The 20,415-nt window shown below is 36.4% G+C and overlaps 1 protein-coding gene across 2 annotated transcripts; it reads right to left on the reverse strand.

Moving 5' to 3' along the window:
• Positions 1 to 15,066: 15,066 nt before the first annotated feature.
• LOC110877384 (transcription factor bHLH110) lies at positions 15,067 to 19,759 on the reverse strand. Of its 2 annotated transcripts, none has more exons than XM_022125522.2 (7): positions 19,641 to 19,759; positions 19,322 to 19,455; positions 18,620 to 19,244; positions 18,370 to 18,504; positions 17,921 to 17,981; positions 16,465 to 16,530; positions 15,067 to 15,372 (listed from the first exon to the last, which is right to left on the reverse strand). In XM_022125522.2, the coding sequence occupies exons 2-7, from the start codon at positions 19,420 to 19,422 to the stop codon at positions 15,350 to 15,352; spliced, it is 1,011 nt and encodes a 336-aa protein (XP_021981214.1). In that variant the 5' UTR covers positions 19,423 to 19,455; positions 19,641 to 19,759; the 3' UTR covers positions 15,067 to 15,349. The 2 variants fall into 2 exon arrangements, with proteins under 2 accessions (XP_021981214.1, XP_021981213.1); XM_022125521.2 differs by having other exon boundaries at positions 17,916 to 17,981.
• Positions 19,760 to 20,415: the final 656 nt, after the last annotated feature.

Raw genomic sequence — 20,415 nt, forward strand, 5'->3', positions numbered from 1 at the left:
AGTATTTTATGTTTGTTACAAGACTTTATTGTTATTGAAAATAATAAATTGTTTTTAATTTTTGTTGATAATTTTTGTTGATAGTTTTATATTTTTGATTGGTAGGATTAGTTTAAAATTGGTTTTCAGGTAATGAAATTTCAACTAACCATATATAATAAGTTTATAAATGTGAGGAACCTACAAAGCAGAGAACACCTGTAGTGGTCGAGGATTTGGACGTTTTTTTCACTAAAAAGTCTCACCACGTCCAAGTACACCGTCCCCGGGCATTTGCCTTCAAAAAGTTGGTTGGGTGTTTCCTTTAATTAAAATGCCAGAGAACTTTTGCTTTGGCCAATAGGAAATTTTCAAGTATTCCATGTAATAGTGCTTTCCTCGACTAATCTTTGGAGATACTATTAATCCGATTAATCGTTAGTCGATAGACCACCGACCGACTAGCACCAAAAGATTACCCTAATTAATTAATTATATCTTCAAATCCTAACTTAGTATATATTCATAGGTCCTGACAAGTTGGTGTAGTGGTTAATCACTTGTTTCTCTAACTCTCCTTAAGATTTCAAGTTCAACTTCCACTGGCATCACTTTAAAGCACATTGGTGTGGCAATGAAGTTTAGAACTAGGCTTCTCTAGAGTTCGCGAGTTCAAAAGCGAGTCGCAGTGGGCCTTCGGGGTGAGCGGGTTTTCCCCAGAACTGGTGGCTTAGTGGCTCTCGTATGCATTCAACTCTGACTGTTATGAAAGAGAGGATGCATTTATTCGATTGAGAATATCTAAAGACGTTTATCCGGTAATTTAGTTGCCCGTAAAAAAAGTACATATTCTCATTGAACATGTTTTTCAAAGATGATCCCTAGATTTATAGGACCATGTTTTGTTAAAGAGTCCAAATCAATAGTGGTTCCATTGACAAATGTTCCGGTCTAATCTAGTATAACATATCATACGAGTGTTGTGTATATCCTATTTTCATGTTTCGTATATATTTATTCTATCGATAGCCACGGTTCGGCGATTAAACTAGGTGTATGTGTTTGACACGTGTTTCACATTTGCGGCAATGAAGATGTCATGGATAAGGTTCCAACTTCAAAGTCCAAAGTGAGAATTATCCATTGTGAGCTCTTATTTTTAATCCTCCGTGGTCCACTCATCTACAAGTTGGCAGATTATATTTAAATTCATTTTTAAAAAGGATTCAATATCAAAATAACTTATTTCAAATAGGGTATGTTTGGGATGTAATTTTTAGCGGCTTTTATTAGCTTCTAGCTTTAAATTTTTATGAAAAAACATCTATTTAATAAAAAGTCTTGTTTGGTTGAAAGAGTTTGAAACTTTTAGGTTTAGAGCTTGAAGCTTTTGGTTGAACGCTCCTACTAGTAGCATTTAGAAAGAGTTACAAGCTTTTAGAAAAAAATTACTATTTTAACCTCTAAAGATAATAAACTTTTTAATGCACAAACTTTTAAAATTTTTAGTTATCTCCATTTTGGTAATTTTATACATTTTATTAAAAGTTATAGTTAGTTTGCCAAACACCAAATATATTTAAAAACTACAGCTACTAGCTACCAGCTTCCAGCCACCAGCTACCAGCCACCAGCTAGTTTTGCCAAACATACCCTTAATCGTATTGTTTAGTTGATTTAAAAAAATATATAATACTTTAGTTGAAATTTACGATATTTACCTATATATTAAATTTACAAGCAAATGAACAGTAACTCTACGCATGGATAAGCAAATGGTACCGCTATCGGTATCAAATTTACCAAACCAGGTATATTTTTGGTACCAATCCGGTATGACTTTTGACATTCTCGGTACCGATTCGGTACCGACTTTTAACATTCGGTACCGGTTTTTACTCTCAAATACTGGTACCGTACCGGTGTCGTACCAGGTATATTCGGTACCGGTACCCAACTTTGGGGGTTTTCGGTACCAAGACCTTTGAGCTCATGCCACGTAGCAACACAAGTATACCGTTTAGATTGTTTTTCATACACGCGGTAAGTAAATTCTATTTCGTTTGAATGAGGTTTTATATACACAACTTTTGTTTTCTTTTTTGTCTTTTTCTATAATGAATGAATTGTAACATGTAAAATTAACTGGGATATTTAAATTATTGATGAGTAAATGGTATCAAATCCTGTAATCAAACCAGTATCATATCGGTACCAAATTTACTATACCAAATCATTTTCGGTACCAATTTGGTACCCACCTTTTGGCGTTTTCAGAATCGTTACTTTCGGTTCGACACCGGTCTAGCACCATACATGTATTTACTTATTTTTACCTTCAAATACCATACAGTACAGTACCGAGCATTTTTTGTGCTGGTACCTAATTTTGATTATTTCCGGGATCGGTACTTTGGATGCCATTACCTGTACCGAGCTCATCTATATTTTAATGGGTTAGTAACGTTATAACTGAACTGAAAACAACCGAATTTTCAACGTGTAGGACGTTTGGGTCCTACTATTATATTTTAGATTATTTAAAAACCATTTTTTCTATGTTTTGATATTCAGGATTGCTTGCCGTTGTCGACACGCGTTTTGCAAACATTGGATCCCCGCCGCAACGCGGAGTCGGAAAATCAACTAGTTAGTTGTAATTTATATAGAAAAAAATCTATTTTTTTACTCTGTTGGTACTAAAGTGTTGAAATATGTCTTTTCTGATAAATTGGGGATTTTGATCTAATATTAGACAAAGAGTGGAGTAGGGTTGGTAAGTGTATCAGTTAGTTGTATAAATAAGAATTATAATTTACTGATTTGAACTTAATTATTTAAAGCAGAAATGGGATCTCCAATAACCGGAGATAAAAGATTCATATGAGAAAACGTGTCTATGCTTGAGCTTTATATACTGCTTTTGTGCAAAATTTTCAACAACTAAGAGATTCATTCGAGGAATACTGGGAGTAATTGAAGTAATGAGTCTCTAAATATTGGGAGGTTTATTACTTCAACTGCAATAATGAAAAATTATTTCATTTTTTTTTAATTTTTGAGTTGAAATTTTCGGTAGTTTGTAACACTCTAACCTATTCTCTATAATATCTTAGAAAAATGCGGATAATTAGGTCCCGGAATGTTTTTAAACATAGAATTAACCGACAGCACAGACGATCGACATAACAAATTATTACACTTAATTGGTATTTTACAATAGTAAATAACTTACGAGTTTGGGTTAACTGATAACCCAGACGAAAAGACATCACATATTATTACATATAATTTAGAGTTTAAAAACATTAGGATTTTAAACGCGAAAGCTTTGTCGGGCATGATCATGCTTTGACCATCCCCTAGATCATTTCAAAAGATATAAACTAGTTTAATAGTGTTCGATCCCTCGCATGCTTGGTCGCCCATTCGTCCGGCTTCGGTCTAGAGAAAACCTACCACAAACACTAAAAACAATTAGTTTTTAAGTTAAACGGTCGACATGGGTTAAGACGACGAAAGAAAACATTTTTTTTGCTGCAACAGGGTGCCCTCACGTCGCGCGACGGGCAACCCTTTATTCCCTTGGGCGATGCGAGGGAAGCCTTTTTCAAAGAAAGTTTTGAGAGATGACAGTATTTACCCCTACACGGAATCTTGCCCAATTTTCACAATTTTTACACTGAACGTGACCAAACGTCAAGTTTATCATGTTTAGGACTTTCCCCCATAACTATATGTTCAAACCCATGACCCGAACGTCAAGTGAGAGTTGCGTGATTAGTTATGGATAATCGTTCCAAGCCTTGTGACACTGCTGATGGTGTCCTGCATGATCGTGGTAAACCGCCGGACTCGTTTAACGATTTTACTAATGAACCTATAAACCTTGATGGTGCTAAATACATGAATGAACCTGTGGCCGAGGAATTGTCTACACCTGGGACAGCTCCAATTCGTGGAATCGGATTACGTGTAAGAAATATTGAAGGTAACCCTTTGCTTCCTAGAAGAGGTATGTATTCTACATCGAATGCATCGATTTTGGATGGGTTGACGAGTATATCTAAACCTGTGGAAAACTTGTTTGCTGCTGGAGCATCTTCATCGATGGCTAGTAAGGGTGTTGATGGCTCGCAACCTGTTTCGTTTGCGAAGATTGTGCAGAATCAAAAGGAACCTGTGAAAGTAAATTTCAGAAAGATGAATCTGGATGTTAACATGGAAGGAGTGGATGTTGTTATTCCGGTTGAGTCGGTTAAACAAGTAAACGACAGATTCGCTAACACTTTATACGGGTACTTCTTGGGTAAACGTTTGGCGTTTCCTGTTGTGGAATATTTTGCTAAAAATAGTTGGGCGAAGTATGGTCTAAACCGATTAATGATGAATGCAAAGGGATTTTTCTTTTTTAAGTTCAACTCGAGGAAGGGTTTGGAAAAACTTTTGGAAGATGGCCCATGGTTGATTCGGAACGTCCCTATTATCTTGAATGAATGGTCGCCATCGGTGAGTTTAGTTAAAGAAGATATTAAAACTATTCCAGTGTGGGTGAAGATGCATGATGTACCTTTACCGGCCTTTACTGAAGATGGCCTGAGTTTACTAGCTTCGAAAGTGGGTGACCCGAAGATGTTAGACTCTTATACGGCTTCTATGTGTGCTGAATCATGGGGTAGGAGCAGTTTTGCTAGAGCCCTAATTGAAGTTCATGCTGATTGTGATCTTAAAAAGAGTGTCAAGGTTGCGATCCCGGGGTTGGAAGGTAATGGTTACATGACGACTGAAGTTAAAATAGAGTATGATTGGGAACCAATTAGGTGTGCGGGGTGTTGTGTTTTTGGGCATGATGACAAAACATGCCCAAAGAACCCGATTAAGGTGCCTGATGAGGGTAGTAAGCAGGATGCAGATGGCTTTCGGGATTTTAAAGGTAAGAACAAGAAAGGCGGCCAGAATGGTATCCAGATTAATAACAGGAAGCCGAAGATGGTTTACCGTCCGGTTATTAAAAATCAGGCTAAACACCAAGCGGATAGAGCGTCCTCGTCTACTGCCAGGGTTCAGGTTTCAAACTCATTTGATGCGCTGCGAGATGAGGAAGAGATTAATATCGGTGATGTTCCTAAAGATAATCCTCCCAAGTATGGGGACCCGAGTAAACAAAGCAAGAAAGGGCAAGATCATGACATCCTATCGGACGAGGTTTCGATAGATGACCTTCTTTCGGATATTCCTAAATACATGGATGGAAGTAAGGATGGCAAAAAATCTGAGGGTGCAAGCACACCCGGTCAAGAGGTTTCCAATGGTTAGTATCGGTGCTTGGAATATAAGGGGTCTGAACCACTCCCTTAAACAAAAGGAGGTTCGGCAGATTATCAATGATAATCATCTTCAAGTTTGTGCGATTATGGAGACTCATGTGGATATTTCAAACGTTTCAGATGTTTGTAGGAAGGTATGTAATAATTGGCAATGGATTTCTAATGCTGGTAGTTGCTTGGGTGGTACACGAATTATGGTTGGGCGGGATGATCACAATGTGGATGTTATGATTCTTGCCCAAACAAATCAGGTGATTCATACGCAGATTATTTTTAAGCTGGATAAGAAATCGTTTTTTTTGCTCGTTTGTGTATGCGGAAAATCACTACAAAGAGAGGCGTAAGTTATGGTATGATTTATGTGGCCATCATGCTTTTATGCGAAGTAAGCCTTGGGTGTTAATGGGCGATTTTAATGCCACTCTAGCCTTTGATGATACTTATTCGGGCTCGTCTATGACAAATATTGGGACAAGGGAATTCAAAGACTGTGTAAATGATATTGATGTGTTCGATATTAATAGCTCGGGTTTTCACTACACGTGGACGAACAAACAGAGGAATGGTAATACAATCTTTCGGAAACTTGATCGTGTGTTAGTGAATGTGCATTTTACGGATGTTTTTCCGAATTCGGGGGCCAGATTCTTGCCTTTTAGAATCTCGGACCATACTCCATGTGTTCTTACTCTCCCTAATGTGCAACGTGACAAAGCGAAACCTTTTAAATTTGTCAATTTAATTGCTGATAAAAAGGGCTTTCTTGAAGATGTTAAACGAGTCTGGGATACGGAATGTGAGGGGCATACCATGTTTAGAGTGGTGTCGAAGCTTAAGCTTTTAAAGAGTCCGTTAAGGAAACTTCTTTATAGCCAAGGCAATCTACACGAGAATGTGGTAAAGCTTAGAAAGCGGCTGGAGGAGTGCCAGATGGAATTGGTAACAAACCCGGGTAATGATGAGCTGTTGTTGAATCAGGAAAAGGCTCTTCAGATGTATAAGGAAGCTGTTCGAGATGAAGCATCCTTCTTGCAGCAGAAATCGAAGGTTGACTGGCTATCTTTGGGAGACTCTAACACAAGGTACTTTCATAATGTTGTCAAAGCTAAGAATCATAGAAGTCGGATTTCAACAATTCGAAACGTTGCGGGGCAATTTTTTGAAGGTAGTGAAGTACCACAAGTTTTTGTAGATCATTATATGGAGTTCTTCGGTTCTACAGCTGATACAACGGTTCAGCCGTCTCCAGATTTATTTCATCAGAAGCTTTCGGTGGAAACTGCTGACTCTATGGTTCGTAATGTGACCGATGATGAAATTAAGAATGTGATGTTCTCTATTGCGGGAAACAAAGCGCCTGGCCCGGATGGTTATACGTCAGTCTTTTTCAAAAAGTCTTGGCATATTCTTGGGGAGGAGGTGTGCAAAGCGGTTAGGGAGTTTTTTAATAATGGTAGGCTTCTTCAGCAGCTAAACCATACTGTGCTATCATTAATTCCGAAGGTACCAACCCCAGCTCTCGTAACTGACTTTAGACCTATTTCGTGCTGCAATACTCTTTATAAGTGCATCAGTAAGATCATCTCTAACCGAATTAAGGAAGGATTGGGGGATGTTGTGAGCATAAACCAATCGGCTTTCGTACCGAGTAGAAGAATTTCTGATAATATCCTGTTGACTCAGGAGCTTATGCATAATTATCATCGCAACATAGGGCCTCCTAGATGTGCGTTTAAGGTGGATATCCAAAAGGCCTATGATACGGTGGAATGGAAATTCTTAGAAGAAGCGTTAGTGGGGTTTGGGTTTCATCCGAAAATGGTGACATGGGTTATGGCGTGTGTCTCTTCCACATCGTTTTCTATAGCGATTAATGGAAATATGCACGGGTATTTTAAAGGAAAACGCGGTCTGCGTCAAGGTGACCCTATGTCGCCTTATCTTTTTACGTTGGTAATGGAGGTTCTAACATTGGTTCTTCAAAAGCAGGTTATGGAATCATTGGATTTTCGGTTTCATGTTAAATGTGAAAAGCAAAGAATTATTAATCTCTGTTTTGCGGATGATTTATTTTTGTTTGCTCGTGGGGACCCGAAATCGGCTAGGGTGATTATGGACTCGCTGGATGAATTCAAGAATATGTCTGGTCTTGTCCCTAGTTTGCTAAAGAGTACAGTTTTTTTCGGTAACGTGCCTAGCTCGGTGAAAACTAGAATTCTAGCTATTATGCCTTTTGAGGAAGGGGTTCTTCCGGTGAAGTATCTGGGTGTTCCGCTTATCTCATCTCGCCTCTATTACAAAGATTGTAAAGTTTTGGTGGATCGAATGGAAGCTAGAATTACCGATTGGAAAAACAAGAGTTTATCTTTTGCGGGCAGATTACAACTTATTCGATCGGTGCTATCTTCGTTGCATGTGTACTGGGCCTCGGTTTTCATTCTCCCTAAACGTATCATCAATGATTTGGAGGATCGTATGCGGAGGTTCCTTTGGGCTCAAGGAAATGGCATTAAAGGTAAAGCGAAGGTTAACTGGAAAATAGTTTGTTTGCCAAGAAAAGAAGGGGGGTTGGGCATCCGTAGGATTGGGGACATGAATAAAGCTCTAATGGTCGCGCATATTTGGAGTCTGCTTACGAACCGGGAATCGCTATGGGTCAAGTGGATTCATGCATACCGTATTCGAGAGAGAATTTTTTGGGAGGTTCCAGCAAAAAATAACATAACCTGGAGTTGGCGAAAGATGCTCGGGTTAAGACAAAGTATACGAAATAATATATGGGTGAAACTTGGGGATGGGGCGAATACATGTGCTTGGTTTGATAAATGGGATGCAATGTGTCCGCTTGGCAGTTTTATTTCTCCTAGAACCATTGCTAATGCAGGTTTTAGTATGAGCTCTTGTGTAGCCGATGTTTGTGTCAACGGCGAATGGGTGTGGCCGGAAGCTTGGGTTGGTCGTTTTCCGGGTTTATGTGAAATGCAGGTTCCAGAGTTAAATGCAAACGATCATGACAGGTTGGTTTGGTGTACAAATGGCGGACAAAAAACGGATTTTAGTACGTCAACAGCGTGGAATGATGTGAGGCACTCGCATAATGAGGTTCAATGGGCAAGTATAGTATGGTTTCCGCAAGCTATACCTCGCCACTCTTTTCTCGTATGGTTGCTTGTTCTTCGAAAGTTGAAAACCCATGATGTCATGAGTCGATGGAACTCGGGCAATATGAATCTTAATCTGTTATGTTGCTCGTTGTGTTCAAGGGGGCCTGACTCGCATGAGCACCTGTTTTTTGAATGTGATGAAGCCAAGAAGATTTGGTATGGGGTTCGGGAAAAAGCTAGCATGGGCACAATTCAGAATACTTGGAATGATATCTTTGAATATCTATTGAGTATAGCTAACTCAAAAAAGGCGGCAAATGTCATTGCGAAGCTGGTTGTCGGTGCAACAGTCTACTTTGTTTGGGAAGAACGGAATAGACGATTATTCACTCCGAAAAGGAGAACGAATGATCAGCTTATTGAGGTCGTGTTGTTTACGGTCCGAATGAAGCTTCACACTATGAGGTTTCGGTATTCTATCCACACGGAGCATGTCTTGCAGGAGTGGAGTTTACCGCGAGGGTTGCTTGTTGCGGATGATGATTGCGGCTGATTAGTTGTTTGTGTTAGAGGTTTAGAGTTGAAAAACTCGAGTCTGTACTGAGAGTGTGTTTATAGTGTGTGTCACTTGTTTAACTCTTGTATGGCATGTCATACTTGAGAACTGGAGGTGATTTCTTGCCTTCACTTGGTTTTAGTTGGTTTGGTGGTAATAAAATTAACCGGGGTAACCCTTTACCCAAAAAAAAAAAAAAACCCATGACCCGAACCTAGATTCTTTAGTCTTTTAAATCATTCTTTCAGTTCAAACTTAATCATCAAAACCGACCCGTTAGGAGGCATTTCAAAATATAATTCATTCCTCCTACTTTCACACTAATATCTTCATTATATCTTCCACCACAACTTCATTTGTGGTTGGTTATTTTAGGAAAACTTTTATATTCTGATTTTACCCCCTGGTATGACATTTTACCAAAAACGACCTATTAGGAGACATTAAACCAAAAAGCCTACGCCTCCCACTTTTATGGTACCATTTTTAATCTACCCTTAGGGGTAGTTTGCCCGATTCATCACCCGAGGGCATTTTAGTCAATTTAGTCCTTTTCACAACTGGAGAACTTTTAAAGGTTTAGATTAAAACTAACGGGTACTTTTAACCCATTATCCCATCTAAATTTTTTTATGTTCCTAAGAGCGTAAGGGTTTCTAATCATTTAGTGTTCTAAAACTCATTTAGTCATATTTCACGTCAAGGACATGTCCTCGATTCTAATGGCCGTTTTACCCAAATATTTGTACACCTTGGATATTCGTGGCGAATAATATGGCAACATGTGTCCAATCAACTCCCAAATATTCCCGATAAGTTGGACGAGAGGGACTAATTTTGCAAAATTGTGGAAGTATGGATGTGGAGGGGGTCAAACATGGCAAATTGCTAAACATTTGGTTCTGAAGGTCCAATGCGGACCCCAAGGCATATTCCTTACCGTCCGTAAGGATTTTTTTTTTAATTTTTGGACACCTCATTCGGACCGCAAGGCTTAGTCCATACGGTCCGCATGGCATTTAAAATCTGTGGGCGGCAGAAGCTCATGCGGACCTCATGGATCACCTCATACGATCCGCATTTGGTTCGCTGGCAGTCCAAAATTAATTGGAAACTGCAGCTGCTTATTCTACCAATTTGTTCGCGATTTTGGCCACCTTGCATAGTCATTGGACACTTGGGGTGCCACTAATCCTTCCTTAAACACCTCAGGGAACACCTGGCAAGATTTGAGGGCTTAATCTAAAGTATAAATAGCCATGTCCTTGGTTCACTTGAACTTGCACCTTCACAAAATCTTTCTCTCTATCTCCCGGAGTGTTTCTGAACTATAGAAGCCTCCTACTTGAAGTTCAATCTTCCTTGAACACTTGTAAGTGTTCTAACTCAGTCCTGTTTCAATTCAAGGCTAGTTATTAGCCGAAACTCAAGCAAATTGAGTTTTGCTTTGACTTTCGGTTACAACCATTTCGGTCAAGCCAATGTTCGAATCGAACATGGCTACGTGATCATAATAATGTAGGTATTAATCCCCTATGAGGGCACCTTTTGAAAATCATGTTAAGTTGGTCAAATGACGGGTCAAAGTTTGATTAAATAAAAAGTCAAATCGTAGTTTTTCATAATTAACGTAAAATGAACTTCTAAGTATCGAAACCTTAATTTTTGACATTATATCAGTTTGTATAACATATTAGGACATGTTGGATCATGTCCAACTCGTCAATTCCTGCTTAGAGCTCGGTTCGCAACCGAAAGTCAAACGACTTCTACTTTGACTTTCGATTCTGACCCGTTTATGTTAGTTTAGCTACTGATTTGAAATTGTTTTATGATCATAGTTTCGTTCATTACAGACTACAGCCTCCAGTAAATTGTACCTGTGTTAGTTTTTTCGATTAACGGTTGTGCTTATATATCTTTGACTATAAAGATAAGCTCAGGTAAATACTCTTAATCTCTTTTCCCTATACAGGCTTGGGATACAGTAAAATTGTTTGCCGCTTGGTCGGGTATGGAATTAATGACGAATGAGTCTAAAATCCAAAAACCCATTTTAATCCGTTATGCTTGATAACTTAAACATTAGGGGTTAATACGACCGTGTCCTGGACATCCACGACTCACTTAATTGCAAGTGGCCACGACTTATGTGTGGGGTGTAGGCATACACCTGACAGACGCTATTATACTATTTTAAAATTTTTACCCAAATGGGGATTTAAGTGGCGTGCGGTTGATCATGTATCGAAGTTTAGTTCGGGGCCCCATATGTATTGACAAGCATGTAACACTGGTAACAAGAAATATAGTTTGTCCCAAGTTATTTATGAAAATGATATACCAAATGGTATAAAAAAGGTTTTGAAAAGATTTTCAAAACGTGTCGGTCAATTGTATTTACCAGTGAAAACTGACGTATTTTCAAAAGACTAAGCGCATGTTAGCAAATAGGTAATAGGCTGGAGCTGCTCGGTAATTGCATATTGGAGTTTGTGACTCCACGCAAAGCCTAGTAGTCTAAATATTCAGTTTTGTAAATTTTCGATCCGCACATGGATCTTTAGTACACTTTCCGTCTGTATATTATTTTTGAACTTTCGGACACTTGTACTTTGTAATAATATTTTATAATCCCAAGACTTCCGCTGTGCTATAAATGTGAATATCTATATCAATCGTTACCCATAAACCCCAAGTCCGGGCCCACCGGGAAATCAGGGTGTGACAGGTTGGTATCAGAGCCAACATTTGAGCGAATTAGACACTAGCCTTTTGTGTCTAAGCTCAAATATCACATTAGCATATTCCTTAGACTTTTTCCGAGTCTAGGCATTAACCTAAGGCTACTCATATCTATTTAGATATTGATTTTGATATTTAACTAGTGAATTATGCCGCCAAGACAAAGAGGAAGGGGAAAAGGCCCCATGCGGGGAGGACCGTTACGACTACTACCATCACACTCGCATCACCCGGGATCTCCCCAACATTCGAGTGAATTACATTCTTCCCAACCCGCGAGATACTCGGTCTTACACCATTCTTCACATTCACATCATTCTCATCATTCCCATTGCCATTCTTATCATATTTATTTGACCTAAACCAATACAATATTGAGGTTTTTCAAGTTCATTGAATGACATAACCGGTTTTGAACACCATTAACATTTGTTGGATGATTATATTCATCAAGTATCATAAACCAACTTTCCATTACATACGCTTGAATCCAGTTAGTGAAACGTTCTTGCCACCCGTTGTAGTCTTCCATATTTAATAACATGGTGGTTTTTGGTGTGTTCCAAGTGCGTTGTCTATACTCAAACTCTCAGCCACAGTTGGTGAGGTTGCTAATGCATTGTAGAATTTTGAATCCATGTTTAACACCTTGAATTACTTGCAAAGTATCTGAAAAATCAGCAAATGATCAAATCAACTTTGAAATGAATGAGACAAAGTCCTTTCGTGTGAGAGGGAATGCCTCTCGTGGCAAAGGGTCAAGATTGAATAGACAGGTGAATTCAAAGCTCTTTCGCGCGAAAGGGACTGCTTTTTCGTGCGAGAGGGACAAATTCTGTAAGACTAATTTGATCTAACCCTTTCGTGCAAAAGGGTGCAATGTTTCGTGCGAGAGGGAAGTTCTCTTGGACGACTGGTCCTGTTGTTCGAAACTCAAGTTGCGTTTTTTCAACATTTTTCCAAGATTTTTCAATGATTTAGTTCGAATTAAAATTGTCCAGGAATTCAGGTTTAATTTTGAGGTTTTAGTAATAATAGGAGTAGAAGAGATATGATGAGAAATATGATGAAATCAGATCCAAATCTGCTCAAATCTGCTGGTATCTTGTGCTATCAATCGCTGAAACCGGTCTTTAAGCTCTGATACCACTTGTGAGGACCGTTTCGGGTCTCTGAATGCTCCGACCGGTCAGAAAGTCTTCATATCACGTGCGGAATCCGTGTAGGAAGATGACTAACACAAAGATACACCGTTTGAAAACTGATTCTATTAGAAAATATGAGTTACAGAGCCGAGAATCCAATTTGGCAGAGCTTCGCTACAAGTTGCCAAAACTTACAAATGAGAGACACAAGCTCTGTATTTATAGGCATTCCCATTCGTCCAAAACTACCTGGGACGACTCGCGCGAGAAGGCTTGATGTCCCTTTCTCACGAAAGACTCTTTCGCATGAAAGACTCTTTCGCACGAAAGACTCTTTCGTGCGAAAGGGTCATTTACATTCATTTCCGACCTTTTCGACGCGTTCTACAATCTAATCAATACATTACAATACATAACAAAACTAGACTCGATACGCGACGAAGGCTGCAGACATATGCATTCACACGTATTAAAACTTTTTTCTTCTCTTAAATTGGTGGTATGGGACGATTAGCGACCTTTAGATAGAAATTTTAAAACCGATCGACCATTTGAAGAAATTTGTGCATAAATTGATCTTGGTATGTTCATAGGTCTGTAATTTAGTTGAATTGGTGGTATGGGACGATTAGGGACCTTTAGATAGATATTTAAAAACTAATAGACTACGTGAAGTTGTTTGCCCTTCAATTGATCACAGTATGTCCATAGGTCCGTAATTCATTAGAATTGATAGTATAGGATGATTACTAAGCTTCAGATAGAAATTATAAAACCAATCAACCATTTGAAGAAATTTGTCCTTCAGTTGATCACGATATGTCCATAGGTCCGTAATTCCCTCAATGGTATCATGCATGGTCATACAATCATTAGAAGTTTTTAATTCGAGATTATCAATGATCATTACTAAACCAATTGGAGTTACCGCTGGTAGATTCAAAAGATGGATCACTCAAGAATTAATCAAGATAAGTTAGTTTAAATTTATCATTCACCCCATTGCCTCCTAATTTGATCATCAAATCTTGTGTGGTATTGCTTCAATCATTTGTGGTTTCTCAACTGTGGCTTTATCAAATGGTTTTTTGTCGTCACCGAACATGCACTTTATTTGGCATTTATTTGCATTATAATTTATATGATGAAACCTTGTAGTCTTAATTGTTGACACTCAAAACGTTTATGCCCAAATCAGGAGTGTAAAACACACTCAGTATTTCAACCGATTTGCCATCCATGTTTAATTTTATTACCCCAATTCCACAAATAAAAGGGTCTTAATATCCCATGTTCTTGTTTCAACCCCAAATGATTTTAGAATCTTATGAAAGTGAGAGACTACACGCAAAGCGATCGATTGTGACCAGTCTCATCAACCACATACTCTTCTGCATTGTCGTTATTTTCTCATGTGTTTTGAGTCCTTGTTTTGATAACCAGATGTATCAAGTGTCCGGGTCCATGCATTAATAGCATAATCTTTGATCATTGAGCTAGGCCTTGAAATCTTTTACCCATGTTTCTCTTGTTTCCCTCCATAGTTGTTTGGTTTTTTTTTTTTTTTTTTTTTTTTTTTTTGTGATTTGCATGAAACCGGGTGATAAAGAGAACCTGGCTCTGAAACCACTTTGTTGCAGCAGATATCAAACATCTAATGAACAAGAGAAAGATCACTATTGTTTGAATTCACATATTTGCGAAGATTGAATAACATGGATTAATCAAAGTATTGGGATTAATCTTGGTTTAGGTAAATTAACTGAATACACCATATGTAATTAGTAATCTTCACTAGTTTATCAGAATTAAAAGAAGCTTAAACAAATCATAACAAATTAACATCATGTAATTAGTAACCACCAAAAATATGAGATAAATTACACCATGTCAACAAAAATACAATTGTATGTTAATTAATTACATGAATTAATCAATGATAATTAAGTTTATCGACAACGATGGATGTATTCATCTACCATCATATCCCGTCTCCTAGTTGTGCCTTAGTCTAGCAACTCGATTGCTAGAAACTAGGTTTATATTGCATTTAGTAAAATAGGTTATATAAGCAACACAAAACATATTTTTTCGTGTTGTAGTTCTGGTTATGTCAAGAATTATCACCCCTTCTCAAACTAAGGGCTTGAGCTTGGTACAATGGTTAGGTTATATATGATGTTATGTATTGAAAATGTGAAACTATCGCATACCGAAATAATAATTTAGTAAGGATACGTTAACAAAGGATCACATATGGTCACTACATCTTTTACAAGACTACCAAATTTGCCCAATCTTTCCACAAAAAGTAGAGAAAACTTAATCGCTAACAACTAGCCACACTCTTCGTTCATGTGAATAACGTGCGATCTCATGGAGCTCATAAGCTACAGGGTCGCCCAAACATTTCCACCAGTGTAACTAACATATGTTAAACATGATATTGGCACGAGGCACAATCCTCGACTTCTAAGATCTCTCTTGATATCTTCATTTCCATCCTTTATTAAACCCTGAAATGTAACCACATGTAACCATTGATTAACTATCTGTTATCATCTTCTAGGATGTGATCTACATGCATATCCATAGAGCAATAAATTGAGTGTTATAGATGTTCTATTGGTTTTGTTTGCAGAGTTCATGTATGGCTCACTCAAGCTCTGCAAATGATCAACATTTTGTTCATTCATATCCAAAGAAAACATCATCAGTTGCCATTTCATTGAGGCCTTTTCAGATTGATATGCTTCTTTTCTAGCGATTAAATGGAAAGGCGTGAAGGCAAAGTGGAAGCCATATTTGGCAGTTGGGACCCTTTGACTAGCTATACTGCAAAGAGAGAAGCGCTCATAGCCGATGATGGTGTGTTTAGCAGATTTTACACGGTGTAGTTGGTCATGTCAAAAGCATAGGTGGGCTCCTTACTTTTGTGTAGTGCTACATATTAACATTTCAACAAATTATATTGTACTTGGCCTGTTTCCATAAACTATTTAGCTAGCATAATCATATATAAATCTATTTTGTAAAGGGTTAACTAAATATATCTCGTTGCTACTAAATGTAAACCTCTTTTGAATAAAATAATCGTGTGGGCATGTTTAGCACAAACCAGGCTAAATTAGGGTTAGACCTAGACCCAGATATTAGTTGGACTCTTTTGTTATTCTAGAACTACCCTCTCACAACTAGACAATTATATTGACAACATGCATGCATATGAAATGCTACGTATGCATATCGTCAAATAATAATAATAATAGTAATAATAATAATAATAATAGTAATAATAATAATAATAATATAAATAATAATAATAATAATAATTCTCAACATATATGTATATTTAATTTAGTAGATAACTAATTCGACTTTTAAAATTTTAAAATTTTAAAATTTAGTGAAACAAACCTAGATGGAATAACTGTTAGAATCTAATATAGACTTGTAAGTTAATTATTTAACATTTTGTTCCGTGTGCAGAAAATATTAACAAGAGTTTATATACACTTTATGACAGTTATATAAACTGAATAACTCTCATAAAGTATGTAGTATTACTGCATAATTAATAGTTTTAAGAGAAAAGTTTACTTAAGTACCTCTACTTGGCCTTGAAGAAACTTGATATATCCAATGGCTTCTGTTAGCACCGATGCCGTATCTGTCTGCAAACATTACCCGTAAATTCTATCACATTTATCAATAGAATATATATAATTTAACTTTTATATTTAATTATCTTATCATTCTATGACTTGTATGGATCAAAGAAAGCAGTTCCATTTTATCAAAATAAAGAAAGAAAGAGATGAGACAGTGGGTGGTGGTCTGCTACACATTTTCAAGTGACTTTATCGTGAAAATTGAGCTGCCCATGATTCAAGTGACTGCTCAAGATCGATTGTCGCTCAATTAATTATTCAAGTTCAAATTTGTCTCCATTAATTGTATAGTTTGTCTTTGATGCCGTAACTTTATCAATTATTTAAACAATGAAATCAAGAAACCAATTGAGTATAAACTAGAAGATTTCAATGTATTTATTGATGTTTTAGATTTACTCACTTTAAACTCTATATTTAAAGATATTTACTTTTTATATTTTACAATGCTAGAAAGGTGGTTATCTTTTTCCTATGAATATAAAATTTGATCATTTAGGTTTGTTTTATAGTATAACTGCAATCATAATATGAAGAGAGTCTTCATTTATATTATCTGAAATGTTGTGAATTTGTTGGAACATAATGTCTATCTCCTGGCCGGACATAGGAAAGATTACCAGCATCCCCTAGACCTTACCAATTCGTGGGATTTTTACGCGATTTGTTTGTTTGTGTTTTGAGTTTTCGGTTATTCAACAAGTTTAAATTTTGAGTTGTTCATTCATGTATTTCCATGATAGATGAGTGGTTCAAAAATTAAAAAGGTGGAAGGCATGCCTTAATGTTAAAAGTTGGATTGTTATTGCAATTGCAAATATTGTTTTTTTTTTAATTCCATGAAGCACACATGGTTGATAGAATTGGCCATAATGTTGGTGAATCGTTTTTCTTGTTTTATTAATAATAAGAAATCGGCGATTTTCGTAATCCAAAATTGATCATATTGTGATATTTTGTAGCAATTACTAGTAGGGCTGAAAATAGATATCTGTATAAGACACGATTAGAACTGTTTACTGAAAAAGTACACATGATTTTTTTAGTTTTTAAAAATAAATATAATTATGAGGTTAAGACCCATCATTTCTTTTTCTTGGTACATAAAACGTAAAACTGTGTTATAAACATGTCATATAAAGTAGTTAAACGAGTTGTATTCATGTTCAATACTGGTGTTACACGTGTCGTTAGAGACCTGTTAAACCCGATAAGACACGATTTGCCGGCCCTAATTACTAGTTATCACAATGGTGAATGTGGATTTAAAGATTGGAAAAGTGTATTTTTATATCTGAAGAATCTGAATAATAATTTATAAGTAAAAAGGTTGATTATTGCATTAGAAAGCTAAGAACTTTATTATAGGAAGAAAGATAGCACTATACCTTACCAAAAGGTGCCACCATCTGCTGAAGAGCTGAGATTCTATCTCCTAATTTCTCCTTTCTAACCTGATTTAGCAAAACACACATACATCGCGATTGAAAATTGGATTAATACACCTTCAATGGTGCGACCATGGATTGTCCATATGAAAATGAAGACTTTTAAAGATTAAGAAAAGCCAAGTTCAAGTCAAGATTCAATCACGATAAAGTATCAAGTGATGGATTCAAAGATCAAAGAATAGAATGGTAAATGATCTAAAGAGCGCTTGATAAATTCTTACTAAAATTCTTAACTAATGGTTTATAAAAGTAAAATGATTGTAAAAATAAAAGTCTTACAAACTTAAATGAAATATTGTGAAATGAATGTTTACTAGGCATATTTAATAATTTGAACTTTTATTTATAAAATATATGTTTATAAAATTCAGTTAACACTTATGTATCTCACCTTCAATGGTGTGCAAGAAGGGCGCAATTCGAGTTTTGATTTCTTTGTTGGAGAAGCTTCAGAAACCTTTGCATCCCTATAATCAATAGCTGGCCTTTTTGCTTCTGTTGTTTCAAAGATGAAGGCTGGTGGTATCTTCAGTCAAGTTTAAAACATTTTTTTGTATCAAAGCAAAGATGAATATGTTTTTGGATGAGTGAAAGAATGTTAAAACTTACGAACAAAAAAAATATAGAAAAAAAAAACTCACCTTTCTGTTTATTTGATCAGCACCATAAGAGAAACAATTATCCTTGACAAGGCTTCCAAGATTATGAGCATTGTATGCAGAAGGTTGATAGCTAGAACTCCCATTAAATGTTGTAGACCCAAAGGAATCTAAAGCCGGCAAGTTTATATCGAAACTGCTTGAGGGTTGATTCAAATTTGAAACATTTAAGGTTGGAAAAATCTGGCTAAATGTCCCTGTATAACAACTATTAGTATCGAAAGAGTGAAACATTGATTCCTCAGATGAGTGAATTTGATTCATTAACTGATCACTTTTAATATGACACACTTCTGAATATGTTTTGAGCATCATATCTTGATTGTTATCATTGTCGTATCTAACTCTCTGAATATTATTATTTGATATAAACTCTTCAGTAGTACTGGATGTTGGGTTGCAGCTTATAATATCGCGGTTTTCCGAATAAGATCCAGTTATTGAAAGCTTGTGCTTCATTCTTGCAAGATGTTGCAGTTCATAAGCCTTGAGATTTTCTATTGAAATGCTATGTAATCCCAAGTCTTGTGATATTGGCACTTGATTGATGTTATGATATATGTGTTGCTCCACGTCTCTTGAATTTGTATTGTCTCTAGTGACATTTCTACACAATAAGCAATATTCATACTCAATAAAGATATAAATAATAGTCTAGTTATAAGTTATTGCTTCTTTACTTACAAGTTATGGTTTTGGTAGCAAGAAAGTCCATAGCATGAAGAATCCACAAGAAACTGGTTATCTTCTTCTTGTTGGTGGTCATGAAAATGTGCAGATTTCATAATTTATATGAATGATACACTACTTTGATGTTGCTGTTCCACACAACTTTCTAATCAACTTTAGAAAAATAAAATGGAAAAAAGAAAGAAAACATATATATTTATGAAATTTACCAAAGAATCTATCACTAACTTCAAAAAAACAGTGGTTCAGGTGACACCCACATACCATACATGAATACATGTAAATATCAAGACATACATAGACATGGATGTACCTCTCTCTTCCTTTCAGCTATACTTTTTCATGGTCTCTGCTGCACTCTTTACTCTTTCAAGCTCTCCTTCTTAAAGCAACTCTTGAAAAGAAAGCAATAAAGAGAGAGAAACACATTCCACACACATCACAAAATATCTTATATATTTATATAGATCACAAAAAACACAAAAAGATTCACTTTATCTTGGTAATATTTTCTCTTTACAGTGAAACTTTTGTACACATGTACCAACATATAATATAATATATAAACAATCTGAATAATTTATATTGTATCTTTCTTGCTCTCTTTCAATTAACTGAGAGATATGCTTATTTATTTATTTATTTATTTATTTATTTATTGGTGGTGGGGAGCGGCATTGGGCGGGAGGGGGTTTGGTAAGCTGCAATTACAGGGATATGATTACGGTCTGTTCCTACAACATCATGATTACAAATCCCAGACTTTCTTTGCCTTTGATCCCAAGACTTTCAACAAAAGTCTGAACACAAAAAACAATCATGTTATCAACCACCATGCTCTACCTCTTTCTCTTTCTATGAAGATAGCCACATGGGTATACACTTCTATTGTATGTAATGCAGGTTGTATTGTATTTAATTTCTAGATGATCCTGCAGATTGATATATAGGGTTGGGCTATATAGAAAACTCTAAAAATTTAAGAAACCCGGGAAACTCAAAACTCCTGACTTTTTTTTTTTTTTTTTTTTTTTTAAATTACACATGTAATATACATGTTTTTAAGAGTTTTGGGCCAAAAAAATCAA

The sequence above is a fragment of the Helianthus annuus genome, chromosome 2 (assembly GCF_002127325.2).
Source record: "Helianthus annuus cultivar XRQ/B chromosome 2, HanXRQr2.0-SUNRISE, whole genome shotgun sequence".
In the NCBI taxonomy this organism is placed as follows: domain Eukaryota; kingdom Viridiplantae; phylum Streptophyta; class Magnoliopsida; order Asterales; family Asteraceae; genus Helianthus; species Helianthus annuus.